Below are 13,436 nucleotides of genomic sequence, written 5' to 3'. Positions count from 1 at the left end.
CTAGTCGGGAGTGGTGCTGACTGAAAACAGATGATTTGGAGCGATTCGCGCGCCATCTGTTGGTCATTCTAAGGACTTATTGAACTACCCTCGTATATATGTATAAATGTTTTAAAAAATGTCAACTTTAAAAAATTTATTTAAAAAACACATTAACCATGATTTTTTTATTTAAAATCATTTGAGCATATTATATAGAACGACTTCTTGAAAAATGTTATTATCAGTTAATTAAACTTCCGCTTGTTTAACTTTATCATTAAGTTTTAATTAATTTCCACCTTTTTTGCTCTTCTTCCTTCCTTTTAACTAAAGAAGTTTCCTTTTTTTATATTACAGTAGTGAGTATTATGTAAAATAATAAATGTTGTTGAAAAAACAAAAAATCAAATTTTCGTAAATCTATTTTACCATATTTTGCTCGATGTCAACAAAAATATATCGTCAATCACCCTAAGTTTTGTTGCATTTATATAGATTTTCCAACAGTAGAATAATAATCATCAATTATCTGTCTACAAAACCTACGCTACTCACTTTTTTAAAATTATAAATATGATAATAAAAGCAAAAAAGTAAAAATGGCTGTCGCGTGGCCTTCATTGTAGACGAAATACATAAAGGATGTATAGAATTATGAAAATAGTTGTAACAAACTATTCATTCTGCAAATAAAATTTGCAGGGACAAAAAGAATTTGACCAAACATAAATTAACTCTATTCATGACATGATTTGTTAATTTGTACAAGACTTTCGGGGACAAAAGCTATTCAGTATCAATGGACAGAAAGTGGAAATAGTTCAATTTTGAATGTCTTAAATACGAAATTAATCCAATAACAATAATAATAATAATCGATTTGGAAAGATTCAACTTCTGAATTTTTAAAATATTAAAAAAAATTTAATTATAATTTAAAACGAATTTTTGAAATCCAGATATCTACTCATCACAATATAGAATAAGATGCAATAACCTTTATAGCATGAACGACACGAAAACCTTACTAACTCAAATAGAATAATGGCAAAAATAATGTAACTATAGTTGCATAAACTGCTGGGTATTATAAATTAATTCAAACTTGAATTAAAATTCAATATTTCATCTAAAAATACTAAAAATACTGAAGGAAAGTTAATAATTTTAAATGATTGCTTAAAGTTTTCCAAACTGAAGGAATTATCCAAAGTACATTTAACAGGTATTGTTCGCTTAGAAGCTTACAACTTTTTTAAAAATTGCAACAGAATAAAATCGAAGGATTAATTCTTAATACAAGTTTCCAGTTTTCATCATACTTCACAGGAAAACTTTGGTGTAGAAAACTGAACTCGAAACTAAATAAAATAGAATAAAAAGTGAGAGTTAAAGTGCTGCCAGAAGTTACAAGTAAGCCGCAAGAACTTCGACAATTAGCGGATATACTAAGGCACCAGACTTAGAACAAAGCCCATAATTTTCTAACTTTCACTTAGTAACATAACAATGAAATATTTGAGCTTCTGGAGTTTATGTTTACGATATCTTTGTCTTCAGAATTTGTGTATTCTCTACAAATGTCAGAATTTTGCTTTCTTAATAATTATAAAAAATGCGAATGCTAAACTGAATTAATTATGTGAAGTTTCAGATTCGCTTTAACCACAAACTTTACCATAATTCATATAACCATATTTTTTTATCAATTATCAATATTCATTAAGTGGTGACTTAAAAAACAATATTTTCTCGAGCTTCCGTTTCTTATTTAAATACTTATTCACGAAGGCTGCACATTAATTTGTATTTGAATATTATTTTTGTTTCCAGTTTCCCCAACTGTAAATGTTCCCGATCAACTTCTCGGCTCACCACTCGAGACTGATGTGTTTTTAATGTGTCACGTGGAAGCGTTTCCTAGGACAATTAATTTTTGGAAGAGAAAAGATCAGGTCATCATGAGTGGGTATGTATATAACAAAATATTAAATTAAATATTAAATCTGAATTTTTTCTGAAAAAAACTGTGCGAAACATTATTTACAAATTTATGGTCAATATTTAATAAATCTTTACTTAGTGGCAATTAAGGTCATTAAATTTTAATTATTATTAATTACCTTTAGAATGCCATAAATCAGAAGTACACTTTTTACTTATTTTAACTTAAATTGTCAAGAGTTTTCTGACTTGATTACATAGGGAAAGATACGAAATTATTGAAAGAGCGAATCCGGAGGAGGAATGGAAGACGACAATAGAACTGAGAATAAAAGGCTTGCAGAAGGAAGATTTGGGTGAATTCACGTGTTCAGCCACGTCTAGTATGGGTTCTTCAGAAGCAACACTTAGAGTATACGGTGAGATTTTTATAATTACTTTTTTATTTTATGGATTTTATTTGACTTAATCAAGCAAGATATCTCGACGCACAGAGGGACAAAAAAAAATTTCTTCCAAAATGTATCCAGAACTCACAATTTTGATCCGGTTTGAGTATTTAAAAAAATGTAAGTTAATTAAATTTCAAAGAGTTTTTTGTCAGAAAATTTTTGAATTTCGTTTTCTATTATTTTTATATTCAAGAACAAAGTTGACATTTACAACTTTTTTTCTTTACAACCGATTCCATTTTTTCAACTGCATACTTACATTTATGTCATAATATCAGTGAATAAACTCCTTATATATAATATTCAGAAGGTTATAACATTTTTTTTTAATTTGGTTATTTTATATTAACAAATTCCTGACTAAAAGTGCTACTTCAAGATTAAAATACTTGAAGACTTTAATTTTCAAATTTTTATTGAGGATATACCGGCAGATTTTATTTTTTCAACTGAATTAATTTTAAATTACTTATTAGGAAAATCCTCCGGTTATGGTCATAAAATCATTCTTATGAATCCTTATAAAATGAAAAATGATTGTTCTTTGATAAAGCATCACGAAGGAAGGATTTTTCCAAATTATTTAAAATTGATTCCATTGATGAAACGAAATTTATTGGTTGAAAATTGACAAAAATCTCTATTTTTTATGAAATTTATGTAAATAAATAACAAATATTGTCGTCTTACAAAGTCTCCTAATATATTAGGACCTTTTTGAGACACTGCCAATCGATTTCTTAATAGAAAAAACATCCTTTTGTTGACAAGTAGTTAAGTTGAGAGCGTGAAAAGGTTTAGATATAAATTTGTTTATAAAATTAAAAATAATTTGAAATTATTAAATGCTAACTTGTCGTTAAATAAAAAATTATTATAAAAACCATAAGAAATCGGCTCTCACAAATCTCTTTAAAATTTAATTAAGTTTCATTTTTTTACATTCTTGAATCCGATAAAAACTGTAAGCTCTAGACTAATTTACCTAGAAAAACTGTTTTCCCCACTCTGTGTCATCCGGAAATTTAGGGTAAGTATAGCCAAATATTTTTCCTAAATTTGACTAGTCGGTCCGAATTTTCAGGGCGAATAGTAATTTCCTTTTCCAGCTCTGCCAATTTTTCGAAGCGACTAGACGCAGCCTTAATCAAAAATAGCATTGTGCACAAAGTTATTGGTATCTCGATCATCAAATTTAATTGTTTACTTTTATCTAACGATCCAATTTACTATTTAGCCATTCATTTAATAATGTCACTTTAATTCTGTAAGTATAATGGATACCTAAACATTGTTTTTAAAAAGACTCGCACTTCTCTTTTTATCAAGCTTTTCAACTTTACCTTGAGATGTAAAGCGTTTTTAGTAAACTTATTTTATTCCATCGATTTCTTTTATCTTGTAACTGCTCAAAAAGAAGTGAAGCTTTCAACGAGCTTACTCTCAACCCAGGTTTCTCGAAAACTTTGAAAGGGTTTGATAGGAGGGAAAAATGAGGAAGAGATGGTACATCAGTTCCTTTTAAAAAATTGCATTATTTAAATTCCAGTCTTGTTGGAGCAAAGAGAAAAAGGCACAACAAAAAACAAGAGCAGTTAGTTCCCAGTGGTCACTTCAGAACTCAGAATTTTGTGGAAATTCAAATAATTTAGAAAAGAAAAAATTATGACTACATTAATAAATTTTAATTTAAAAAACTAAATTGATATCCTTAACCCGATTTTGTTCTACGTGAAACTGCCAATATTTTTAGTTTATTTAACATAATTGTTTATAAACATTTTAATTTTTATATTTTTACACATATGTTCAAAGATATATTATTTTTAGGAATAAATGTAGCCATTCTAGCGATTAAAGAAAATTAACATTTGGAAAAAGCCGTGGCTAGTTACCACGAAATTCGGTGAGCGTAGTACAAGTATTTTCGGGAAGCCAAGTATTTTTTGCCCAAAGAATTGTTTATAACATTCGCTGCTCTGTACCACACATACCGTATTGCTATATATCCAGAGACCCTTAGTTTAAGACCCCGTCCTCTTATATTTAAGCATCTACCATATAGATATAAGCACCTTAGTGGAGAAACCCCTTATATTAAGCAATCTACTGTGTAGATTTCAAGCACCTTAATTGAGAACATTTATCTTAAGCAGGCTGCCGTATAGATTTAAGAAACTTCGTTCAGATCCCCTTAAAATAAGTCACAATCTGCCGTACTTTGTAATTGTTAAACCCTTAGCCCCAATGTAAATGGAATTGATGACAATGAGACACAATCAGGACTGTTGTTCTGTATAGAACAAAATTCGTTAATTTTGTTCTAAAAAAGGCCAAAAAATGGTCAAAGTCACTGTCGCAATTGAAGAACATTTTTTTCAATTGTGACAGTGACTTTGACAGTAACTTTCGGTATTTTTTATTATTATGGGCGGAGTGTTGACAATTTATAACTTCAGTGTTAAGGGGGTGTCTACAAAATATCACGGTCTATCTTGATAATAAAAGGGTACACAAATTATCCAAATAATTACAAGTGCTAATGCTTGATTAAAAAATTTAAAAACATGTTTTTCCTACGAAAATATGTAATTACCAGCAATGTTTTGAAACCCCCTTTGAAAATCTTATAATTTTAGGATTTAATCTTATGGATACTCTTTGGAATATCAAAATAAACTTAAAAATAAAAATGAAGGTGTAATTTGCCGATTTTCAGGAAAAACAAAAAACATTCTATAAAATCCGATTTTCAGTTCAACTAAGAACTGAGAATTTGATTTCTATATTATTAGTTGCTGAATGAAGACAAAAATATTCGGATTAGGCGAACCGAAATGTACCGGAAAAAACATCATTTTGATTCGGGTACAATTCACAAATTTTGTTTGGGATTTTTTGACATAATCGAAAATTTTAGTCATAAAAAAATTCTCTGGTGAAGATATGTAGTTGAATTATTTAGAATATTCAACTTAACAATCTAATTTTCGACAAAATGTAGGTTGATTTATTTTGCTGTGCTACCCTTCAATTTAATAGACCGGCCTACAGCGTGGGCCGAAAATACAAAATTTTTGAAAATCGGAAAAGAATAGTGTTGAAAAGTTGCTACGTTTTATTAGAAATAAAATTCTCTAATGAGTTTTTGAGATCAAAAATGGTCCTAGGTGAATTCATAAAACGGTCCTATAAATAAGGTAAAAAATGTTGAATTTTGAGAATTTAACAAATTTCCCTACGGCTACAAATATGATGGTAATTTTGTATGTACAGTTTTTCGTATTATATGTTAATAAAAAATTAAGATTAAAGATATTAACTTTTGTTTAAGTTGAAATTTTTATAAATTAGCAAAAATGTCTTTTTTAAGATTTAGTTAATTTTTATTTAATAATTTTTTTAGTTTTATGTTTATACATATAACTTCAGTTAAAATAGATAAGCAAACCATAATTTTTTTAGATCTCGGAACAAAAATTTCTTATGCGTTACATTTCTTAAAATACGTGATTTTAGTGATTTATGTCCTTTTTAACAGTTGTAATAAAAGTCCGAGTAGACATTTTTTGGAATGTAATGTTTTTGATTGAAAATATGGGAGACCATCCTACAGTAGATAATGAGCCTACAACAGATAATTAATTATCAATTTAAAACAATAATGTATGTAAAATAAGTAACATAATTTGATTATTAGTTAGGTCACTGTACGTGTTCATAAATTAAAATTAAAATTGATTACTTTAGGTATATTTGTGCTTTTAGTTAACAATTATCTACTGTAGGTTGATTATCTATTGGTCTCCCTTATAGTTTATTCGAAGATGCTTCCAATTTAAAATGGTTTATTTTGCATTGTTTCAAAGTGAAAGAGATTTATTATTTGAAGAATGAACACTTGTGAATCTAAGAGTATATACTAAAATTTTAAGGCTTTGAAATTTGTTCAAATTTACAGGATGTTTTATATTTTTTAAAGAAAATCTGTTTTTAAGAAGTTTTTCATTCTCATCTTACAGCTGATGTCTAAATAGACAAAAACGTAATTTGTATTTAATGAGTATCTTATAAAACATCAAAAAAAATCTTTAAAAAATCAAGTTTCCTTCTAAAAATACAAACATGAAGCGACTAGACTGCTGTAGGTCGATATATTGCATTTAGTTTAAAATTAATAAGGCTCCCAAAAATACATATGGGACGTTGGCGATAATTTGTAACGTCATAGAGCACCATTTGTCAAAAGTTTAGGGGAAAAAACCTCTGTGGAAGAAAACTAAAATCTTTCTTCTTAATTTTCAGAAATCGAACGTGCAACCTTGCTCCCAACTAAGGCGACGTTGATGCAGGGGAAGAAGCATAAAAATAAATTTAAAAATGGAGACTCTACGACCCTTAATAGAATATTTCACCAGCTTAGTACACCGGCAATGCAGAAAAGTACTGCGAGATTGGTATCCAATAAGATTTTAACGACCACTATGGATCCTCGAGCAACATTAACCAAGAACAAGAACGCCCTTAAGCATAATGAAGAGCTGAACATGCAGAGCAGCGCCATTCCCATAAACGTGATCAACCAGATAAGTGCGATTTGTGTGCTGCTTTCTTTTACGTTGCGGTAATTCGAGCGACCATAAAATTAGAAAACTGCTAGGTACAAGAGCAACGATTTTCCATTTTATAATGCGCCTAACGACGAGAACAACCATATGCTGAATTAAATTAGAATGAAAAAGTAAATTCTCCCTAACAAGGACAGCAATCGGCGTCGGAAACATTCTTTTAGCCAGGAACCCGAGGGGCTATTTATTTCGGAAAGCTTGTTTAAAGTTACTATGAAATAACAAAATCCAAGGTCATGGTTACCGTTTTCATAAAAAAATTTCCGGTTGTTTCTCGGTTCGCAAACATTTTTCATGGTCAACGAAATTAACCAAAAGTCATACTCTTTATGGTAACTTTTGTTTTATTTAAATTAATAAAAACTAAACTGCAAATTAAAGCACTCAAAGTGGAACTTTTTAATTGTAAACTTTTAATATATAAGTTTAAAAATGTATCATTTCCAATTATTTTTATTTAAACGCTCAATAATTTACACGTACGAAACGGAAGCTATTAATACTTTTCAATTGAAAAAATTTGAATTTATAAAGTTTAAAAATTCAGATTAAATTCAAGAAATATAAATCCACGTTATGATTTTTAATGTTCTAAATTGAAAAATAAATCAATACATTTTTTAATTCTTTAACTTAAAATACTAATATATGTAAAACAATTAATTCTATTTAATTGTCAGAACTCTATATATGTAATAAATGAAAATTATAAATAATTGTTTTAGGTATATTTCTGAATTCATTGAACGATTATGTATTGTGCGCTCATTATCTACTGAAGGATGGTCTCGTCTCCCCTGTATCATTTCGAGCAATTTAAAGCTAGAAAAATAAAAAATTGAACGATTTTTATTTAACTTAATACTTTTTAAATTATTTTTATTTTAAGGTTTTTCAAATCAAGAATTGTTCAATTTTTATTTAAATACCAAAATTAGCTTTCGTTTTGAAATTTTTTTGTAATTTTCTCCTTAATTATTCAAAATAAAAAAAAATCATTTTCCAAGAAATATCAAGAAAATTGTTTTATTATCTTAAAACCTTTTAAAGTCATTAAAAAGCTTCAAAATTTTATCTCGAAACCTTCAAGTTTGAAATTATTTTTGACATTCTTTCTGAACTTCTAACTATATTTTAAAATGATTCGCATGCTTCCTAAACTTATTTTTAATCCTGCAAGATAAAAAAATTGTCTTAAAATATTTCAGACTCTTTCTGGACTATTTTGGAAATCTTTTGAAATGTTCTCTTGCAATTAATTTTCCATTTTGAAAACCCACTTTAAATTTTCCTGGGAATGTTAAGAAATGTTATTATTCTTTTAAGAGCTTTAAAAATTCATAAAAACTTCTACATTTTTTGTTCGAAATCTGCAAAAATTAAAAAAAAATTAATTATTATAAAAATAAATAAGTGTTCAAAATTCAACGAATTCATTTTAAACGTTAACTTTTTAAAAATAAATTTATTTAAATTGTAATGTATTGTTTTTAATGTTTAAATTCAGTATTTTACATTTTCACGGTTTAAGGCTTTCTATTTTAAACAATTCAGTTTCAAAATTTTTAGGTTTTGAATATTTGATTTATAATTGATAATTTAAAATTAACTGTCAAATATAGCTAAATGTAAAATAATTGTTCTTTTTCTTACTTAAATTTTTTAAATTGAATGGGTTAAAAATGACATACACATTGAAGCCATTCAATTTTTACCGTTAAAATTGGTAAATTCTTTAATTTTAAACGGATTCAGAATCGACTTGTAATATTATTTATTTTATCTTTTTTAATGATATATTTAATATACAGTTCAATTTAAACAATCAGTAATGAATTTATATTTACAGTTGATCAACTAAAAACGTTTTTTTATCACAAAAAAAATGGTCAATTTCAAATGCTTTCAATTTTTAATCTTTTAGTTGCTTCTCTCTTTTTCGGGGAAAACATTCTCTACAACTCGACTGTTTCCAGTCTTGAAATGAGTAAGTAATCTTCAAAAATATTTATTTGTTTAAAAAATGTTTTAAAATTTATTTAAAATTTGATACAGTAGAGTTTCAGAGAATGTTTTCTTGAACAAATAAGCCATCATTTATTAAAATTCAACTATTTTCTATTTAAATGATATCATCAGTAATATTATTTTCATTCTTAAAATCACAGAAAAACCTTTTTTCAGAGATCTGATTTTCGCACAAATTCCACGTGTAAACTATTGTAAATTCTTCTGTATACTACTTAAGTAGTACAATATATATAATTATAATTTATTTAGAAGCTTCAGAGATTCAAACAAGCACCAATATGTTTTCTCCGTTTTTGCTGGAATTTGCTATAAATAATAAAGACAAACAAAAAAACACTATTAGCTCTCGTTTAAATCTTCTAAACTTTAAAAACTTTGAAACCAAATTTAAGTAAAACTCCTCAACTTTAAAGAAGAGGAAGATTTTTATAGAAAATTGGATGCCCGCTATTTTATAAAGAAGCGAGTTTAAATTCTCAAACTTTTAATTTGAAATTTGGAACCTCCTCTGCCTTAAACTACTAAAAATGAAAAACCACTTAATTTAAGAGATATCAACTTTAAAGTTTAAACTAAAAAAAGTTGTACTTTTAAAATAATTACTTTCATTCGAAGTTTGAGAAAGTAAATGTTTTATACGTACGATTCACGCTAAACGGTCGAAATTTATAAACTTCCAATTTCGAGAAATCCATCCACGCTGCAAAGCATTTGAAATTGAAATCTCCTAGCTCTCGGTAGCATTTAACGCTTGTATCCCCTAAAGCAAAAGAGAGATTCAAATTTCAGTTACTGCATTCAAAGCCAGAAGCATCCAGCATGAAAAGCTTCAAACTACAGACTTTGGAAATTGAATTCCTACATCCTTGCAGAGCTAACATTTTAAACCTCTAATTTGAAACAATTGACAGAGATCGTTCCATTCAGTCCAAAAATAATACGTCCATATTAATCATCTTTTTTTTAATACTCGAAAAAAAACTCGTATAGTATTCTAAAACGTACTCAAAAAGGTACTAAATTTAAAGCTGTTAGTTAATACATTTTCTTAATTTCAGTTTTTCACTTCGAAAACCTTCTATTTTCATTTATTTCGTCTTAAAAGTTTTAATATTTTATTTATGTTTTTAAAAATTAAATTAAATTAAATTAAATTTCTAATTTCTCAGAATAAAATGTATGCAATTTTCTAACCTAGCTCATATTGAAATCCGACAGTTTTTCAATTTTTCGAAATTGTGAACTTCTTATTAAACTAGAAATTTGCAAACTTCTAGTATATTCAATATAACGAAAATTTAATTTATTAAGTAGTAGCTACTGAATAACTAAATTATAATTGCAATTATAAGTTATATCCAGTTTAAAAATTATTAGCTGTAATTATTTGATCACAAAAGTAAGCCTGTGCTCTAACTGTGACTTTTTCAGTAATTTAAGTTACTTGGAAATCATGTAAAAAAATCTCATCGACTTGTTCACGTCACCGATTGCCGAATTTCAATACTCATTATAAATTCAACCCACAAAAAATGAAACTTACAGTTTCATTTCAGAGCGAAAAACATTGTATAGAATTGCTGTAAATGAGGATCGAAAAAAAATGCAAAATTTATCAGAAAAGTGAAATTTTACTTTTCATGTACAGATTCCTGCTTAGAAATCTAAGATTGTAGCTATCTTAATATTGTAATTAAAAGAAAACTTCTAGGTGCTAGATCGAATTAACTGTTTTTCTTTTTTTCTTATTAAAGATGTCAGAGATGTCTTGTGCGTATAAGTGAAGTAAACTAAAATAGTTATTAATATGTAAGTCCTTTTTAATAAAATAAAAAGATATTGAAATATTGCATTAATACCAATGGCCATTTTGAAAAAGTAAATTCTAAAAAAAGCTAAAATTATCTTTCTTTATTAACCCCTTCGTTCGCAGAGAGAATTCGACAAAAAGTGCCCAAAAAGGCAGGAAAAATTGTTATCCTGAAAAGTTGTATCCTGGGGTTTTTGGGGTCTCTAAATCCGAATTTGAAGTCAAAATTCAAACATTTAAAATGGCGGACTCAAATATCCGCTATTTAAAATTTTCGAATTTTTACTTCAGATTCGTATTCAGCGAATCCAAAAACCCCCGAGGAAGACTTGAATGCAAAATCGGAGAACTTAAATAGGAAAAAAGAAGACTGACGCATTTTGCGTCAATGTCAACTAAGGGGTTAATTGGAATCATATTTATAAGATCTTGCAAAAAAAATCCAAATCATTTTTAAGAGTACAACAAATTCCATATCACAAACCAACTTACATTTATGTTTTAAATTTGTTTAACCAGATCTACAATTAAAAATTTTATTTAATCAAAATACCGCCTTTTCTCGTGAAAAGGCTCTTCAGCTATTCGTTAGTTCTCAAGGGAAAAAAATAAAAGCTATAAAACTGAGCAACAATCCAAAACGAATGAACTAAAATATAAAAAAACTCGTATGCTCGGAATGTATCTTTCCATGCAGATTTATTTAAAGTTGCTTAATCAAATTTTTATATCTATAAGGAAAAAGGAAAACCATTTTTAAAATAAATCTGAGCAAACATATAATTGTGATATTAAAACTTCTGTTGGCTCTTGTCTTCTATCACTGACAATATTTTGCATTGACGAATGAAAAAAAAACAAGAACAAAAATATATAACTCCGTTTATTTTAAATCAAATGCTGACAAATAATTAGCGTATCAAAATCCGTAGACTTAAGAAAATGCGAAAGATACTTAAATGTGAAATGATAGCTTTAGAATAAATTCTGATGTATGTAAGAAAGGAATATGTAATGAGACAATTAACGAGTAAAATGTAATAAGAAAAGTGTCACAAAATAATGTGACAAATCGCTCAGTATGCTGGTAAATCTTAAAAATAGCATATCGACGTGAAATTTCATATCCATAATAAAAAATACCCATAATGTTGTACTAACTACTATAGGAAACCCGATTAGAATCTGATTTAGGTATTATTTTGTGGATCATTTTGATACTTTATAGAATAATCGAATGCAAGACTAGTTGGATAAGAATTTAGACTTAAGGAATTCGATTTGTAACAAAAGCAACAAGCGACTAATCATCTCCTTACCCTAGAAGAAAAGTCCAAAATTAATATTAATTATAGCGCTCTTCGACGAAACAATACATACTTGTATTGTATAGGAAAAAACACTTGAAAAACTAAAGTTTTTCAACCATGCTAGTTCTATTTGAATCGGATCTATAGATTAGTTGGATTAAATTTGATTCAATAACTGTGAATGACAAGACCAGTTCAAGGTGAATATTACTGGCAATTAAATAAATAAATAAAAACTTGAATATGTGAGGACTGATTAGAATTTCAGGTACGAATAATGAAAGTCCGATACTTGAGTGTTAGCATTTTTCCCGAAAAGAAACCCCCATCGAAGTGTTTCACTTATTAAAAAATTAGACTTCTGTATGGCTGTTGAGTTTTTCAATCAAATGATTACTGAAATAAATTCAGATTATTCTACTTTTCGAAAAAAACGAGGCCTATTATATTTTTCTACACCTTGCCATATAATTTATGTTGAAATAAATTAAAGTTAGCGAGTAAAATAATTAATTGACAAAATTCAGATAGAATATCTTTAAGTTTGTTTTACATTGTTCAATTTTGAATTCTATATCTACGAGTTTTTGAATTTTCTACTCTTAAATTATAAATTAAACTTTTCCTACACATCTAACATGAAATTGTTCAATTTTGTACGCAATTTTAACATATTCATATTCTTACACGTAAACATTTAAGTTTTTAATTATTTTAAATTAAATGATTATTTTAAAAATAGTTCTATTTTGAACACATCCAATTTGAAACAGTGCAAACTTCAAATTATTGATTCGAACAATATTAATTGAAAATACGGTTCCAAGATTAATAGTTTTAATTTTTAAGGGCATGTGATACTTACAGTTTCCCCGGCTTTTTTCCACAAAAATGAAAATTTTTTTAAAATGAATTCGGAGATGCTATAAAATATCATAACGGACGTTCCCAGAGTCTTTTTTGAGGGATAATAACAAAAAAATGTATTTTACTAAATAAAAATTTTATGCATATGCATTATTTTGAGGTTACGTCGTTTTTCATCTCTGCCTTTCCGATAATCTGGAAATTATTTATGAAATACACTTTTTTGATTGGCTGCAAACAAGGATAATTCCGGTAGATTAGTTACTATGTTTATTTGTAAGTCAAAAGTTTTCGGCCAAAAATATTGTGAAGTTTGGAAGTAATGCTCGGGTGAATTGTAACACACATAACCTCAAAATATACACGCACGTTGTTAGCAATATCAAAAAATTTTGGATAAAAAAACACAAAA

At 27.6% G+C, this 13,436-nt stretch overlaps 1 protein-coding gene across 1 annotated transcript in view; it reads left to right on the top strand.

Moving 5' to 3' along the window:
- Positions 1-7,386, top strand: part of LOC117176799 (lachesin-like) — a 231,141-nt gene extending 223,755 nt beyond the window's left edge. The window contains exons 7-9 of the mRNA XM_033367108.1: positions 1,816-1,951; positions 2,188-2,345; positions 6,684-7,386. Coding sequence (XP_033222999.1) covers positions 1,816-1,951; positions 2,188-2,345; positions 6,684-7,006 — 617 coding nt within the window. The 3' untranslated portion in view covers positions 7,007-7,386. The remainder of the gene's footprint in view (positions 1-1,815; positions 1,952-2,187; positions 2,346-6,683) is intronic.
- Positions 7,387-13,436: the final 6,050 nt, after the last annotated feature.

This window comes from Belonocnema kinseyi, chromosome 7 (assembly GCF_010883055.1).
Source record: "Belonocnema kinseyi isolate 2016_QV_RU_SX_M_011 chromosome 7, B_treatae_v1, whole genome shotgun sequence".
Classification (NCBI taxonomy): Eukaryota; Metazoa; Arthropoda; class Insecta; order Hymenoptera; family Cynipidae; genus Belonocnema; species Belonocnema kinseyi.
The sequence above is the reverse complement of the archived record's forward strand: the minus strand, read 5'-3'. Positions and strand labels throughout refer to the sequence as shown.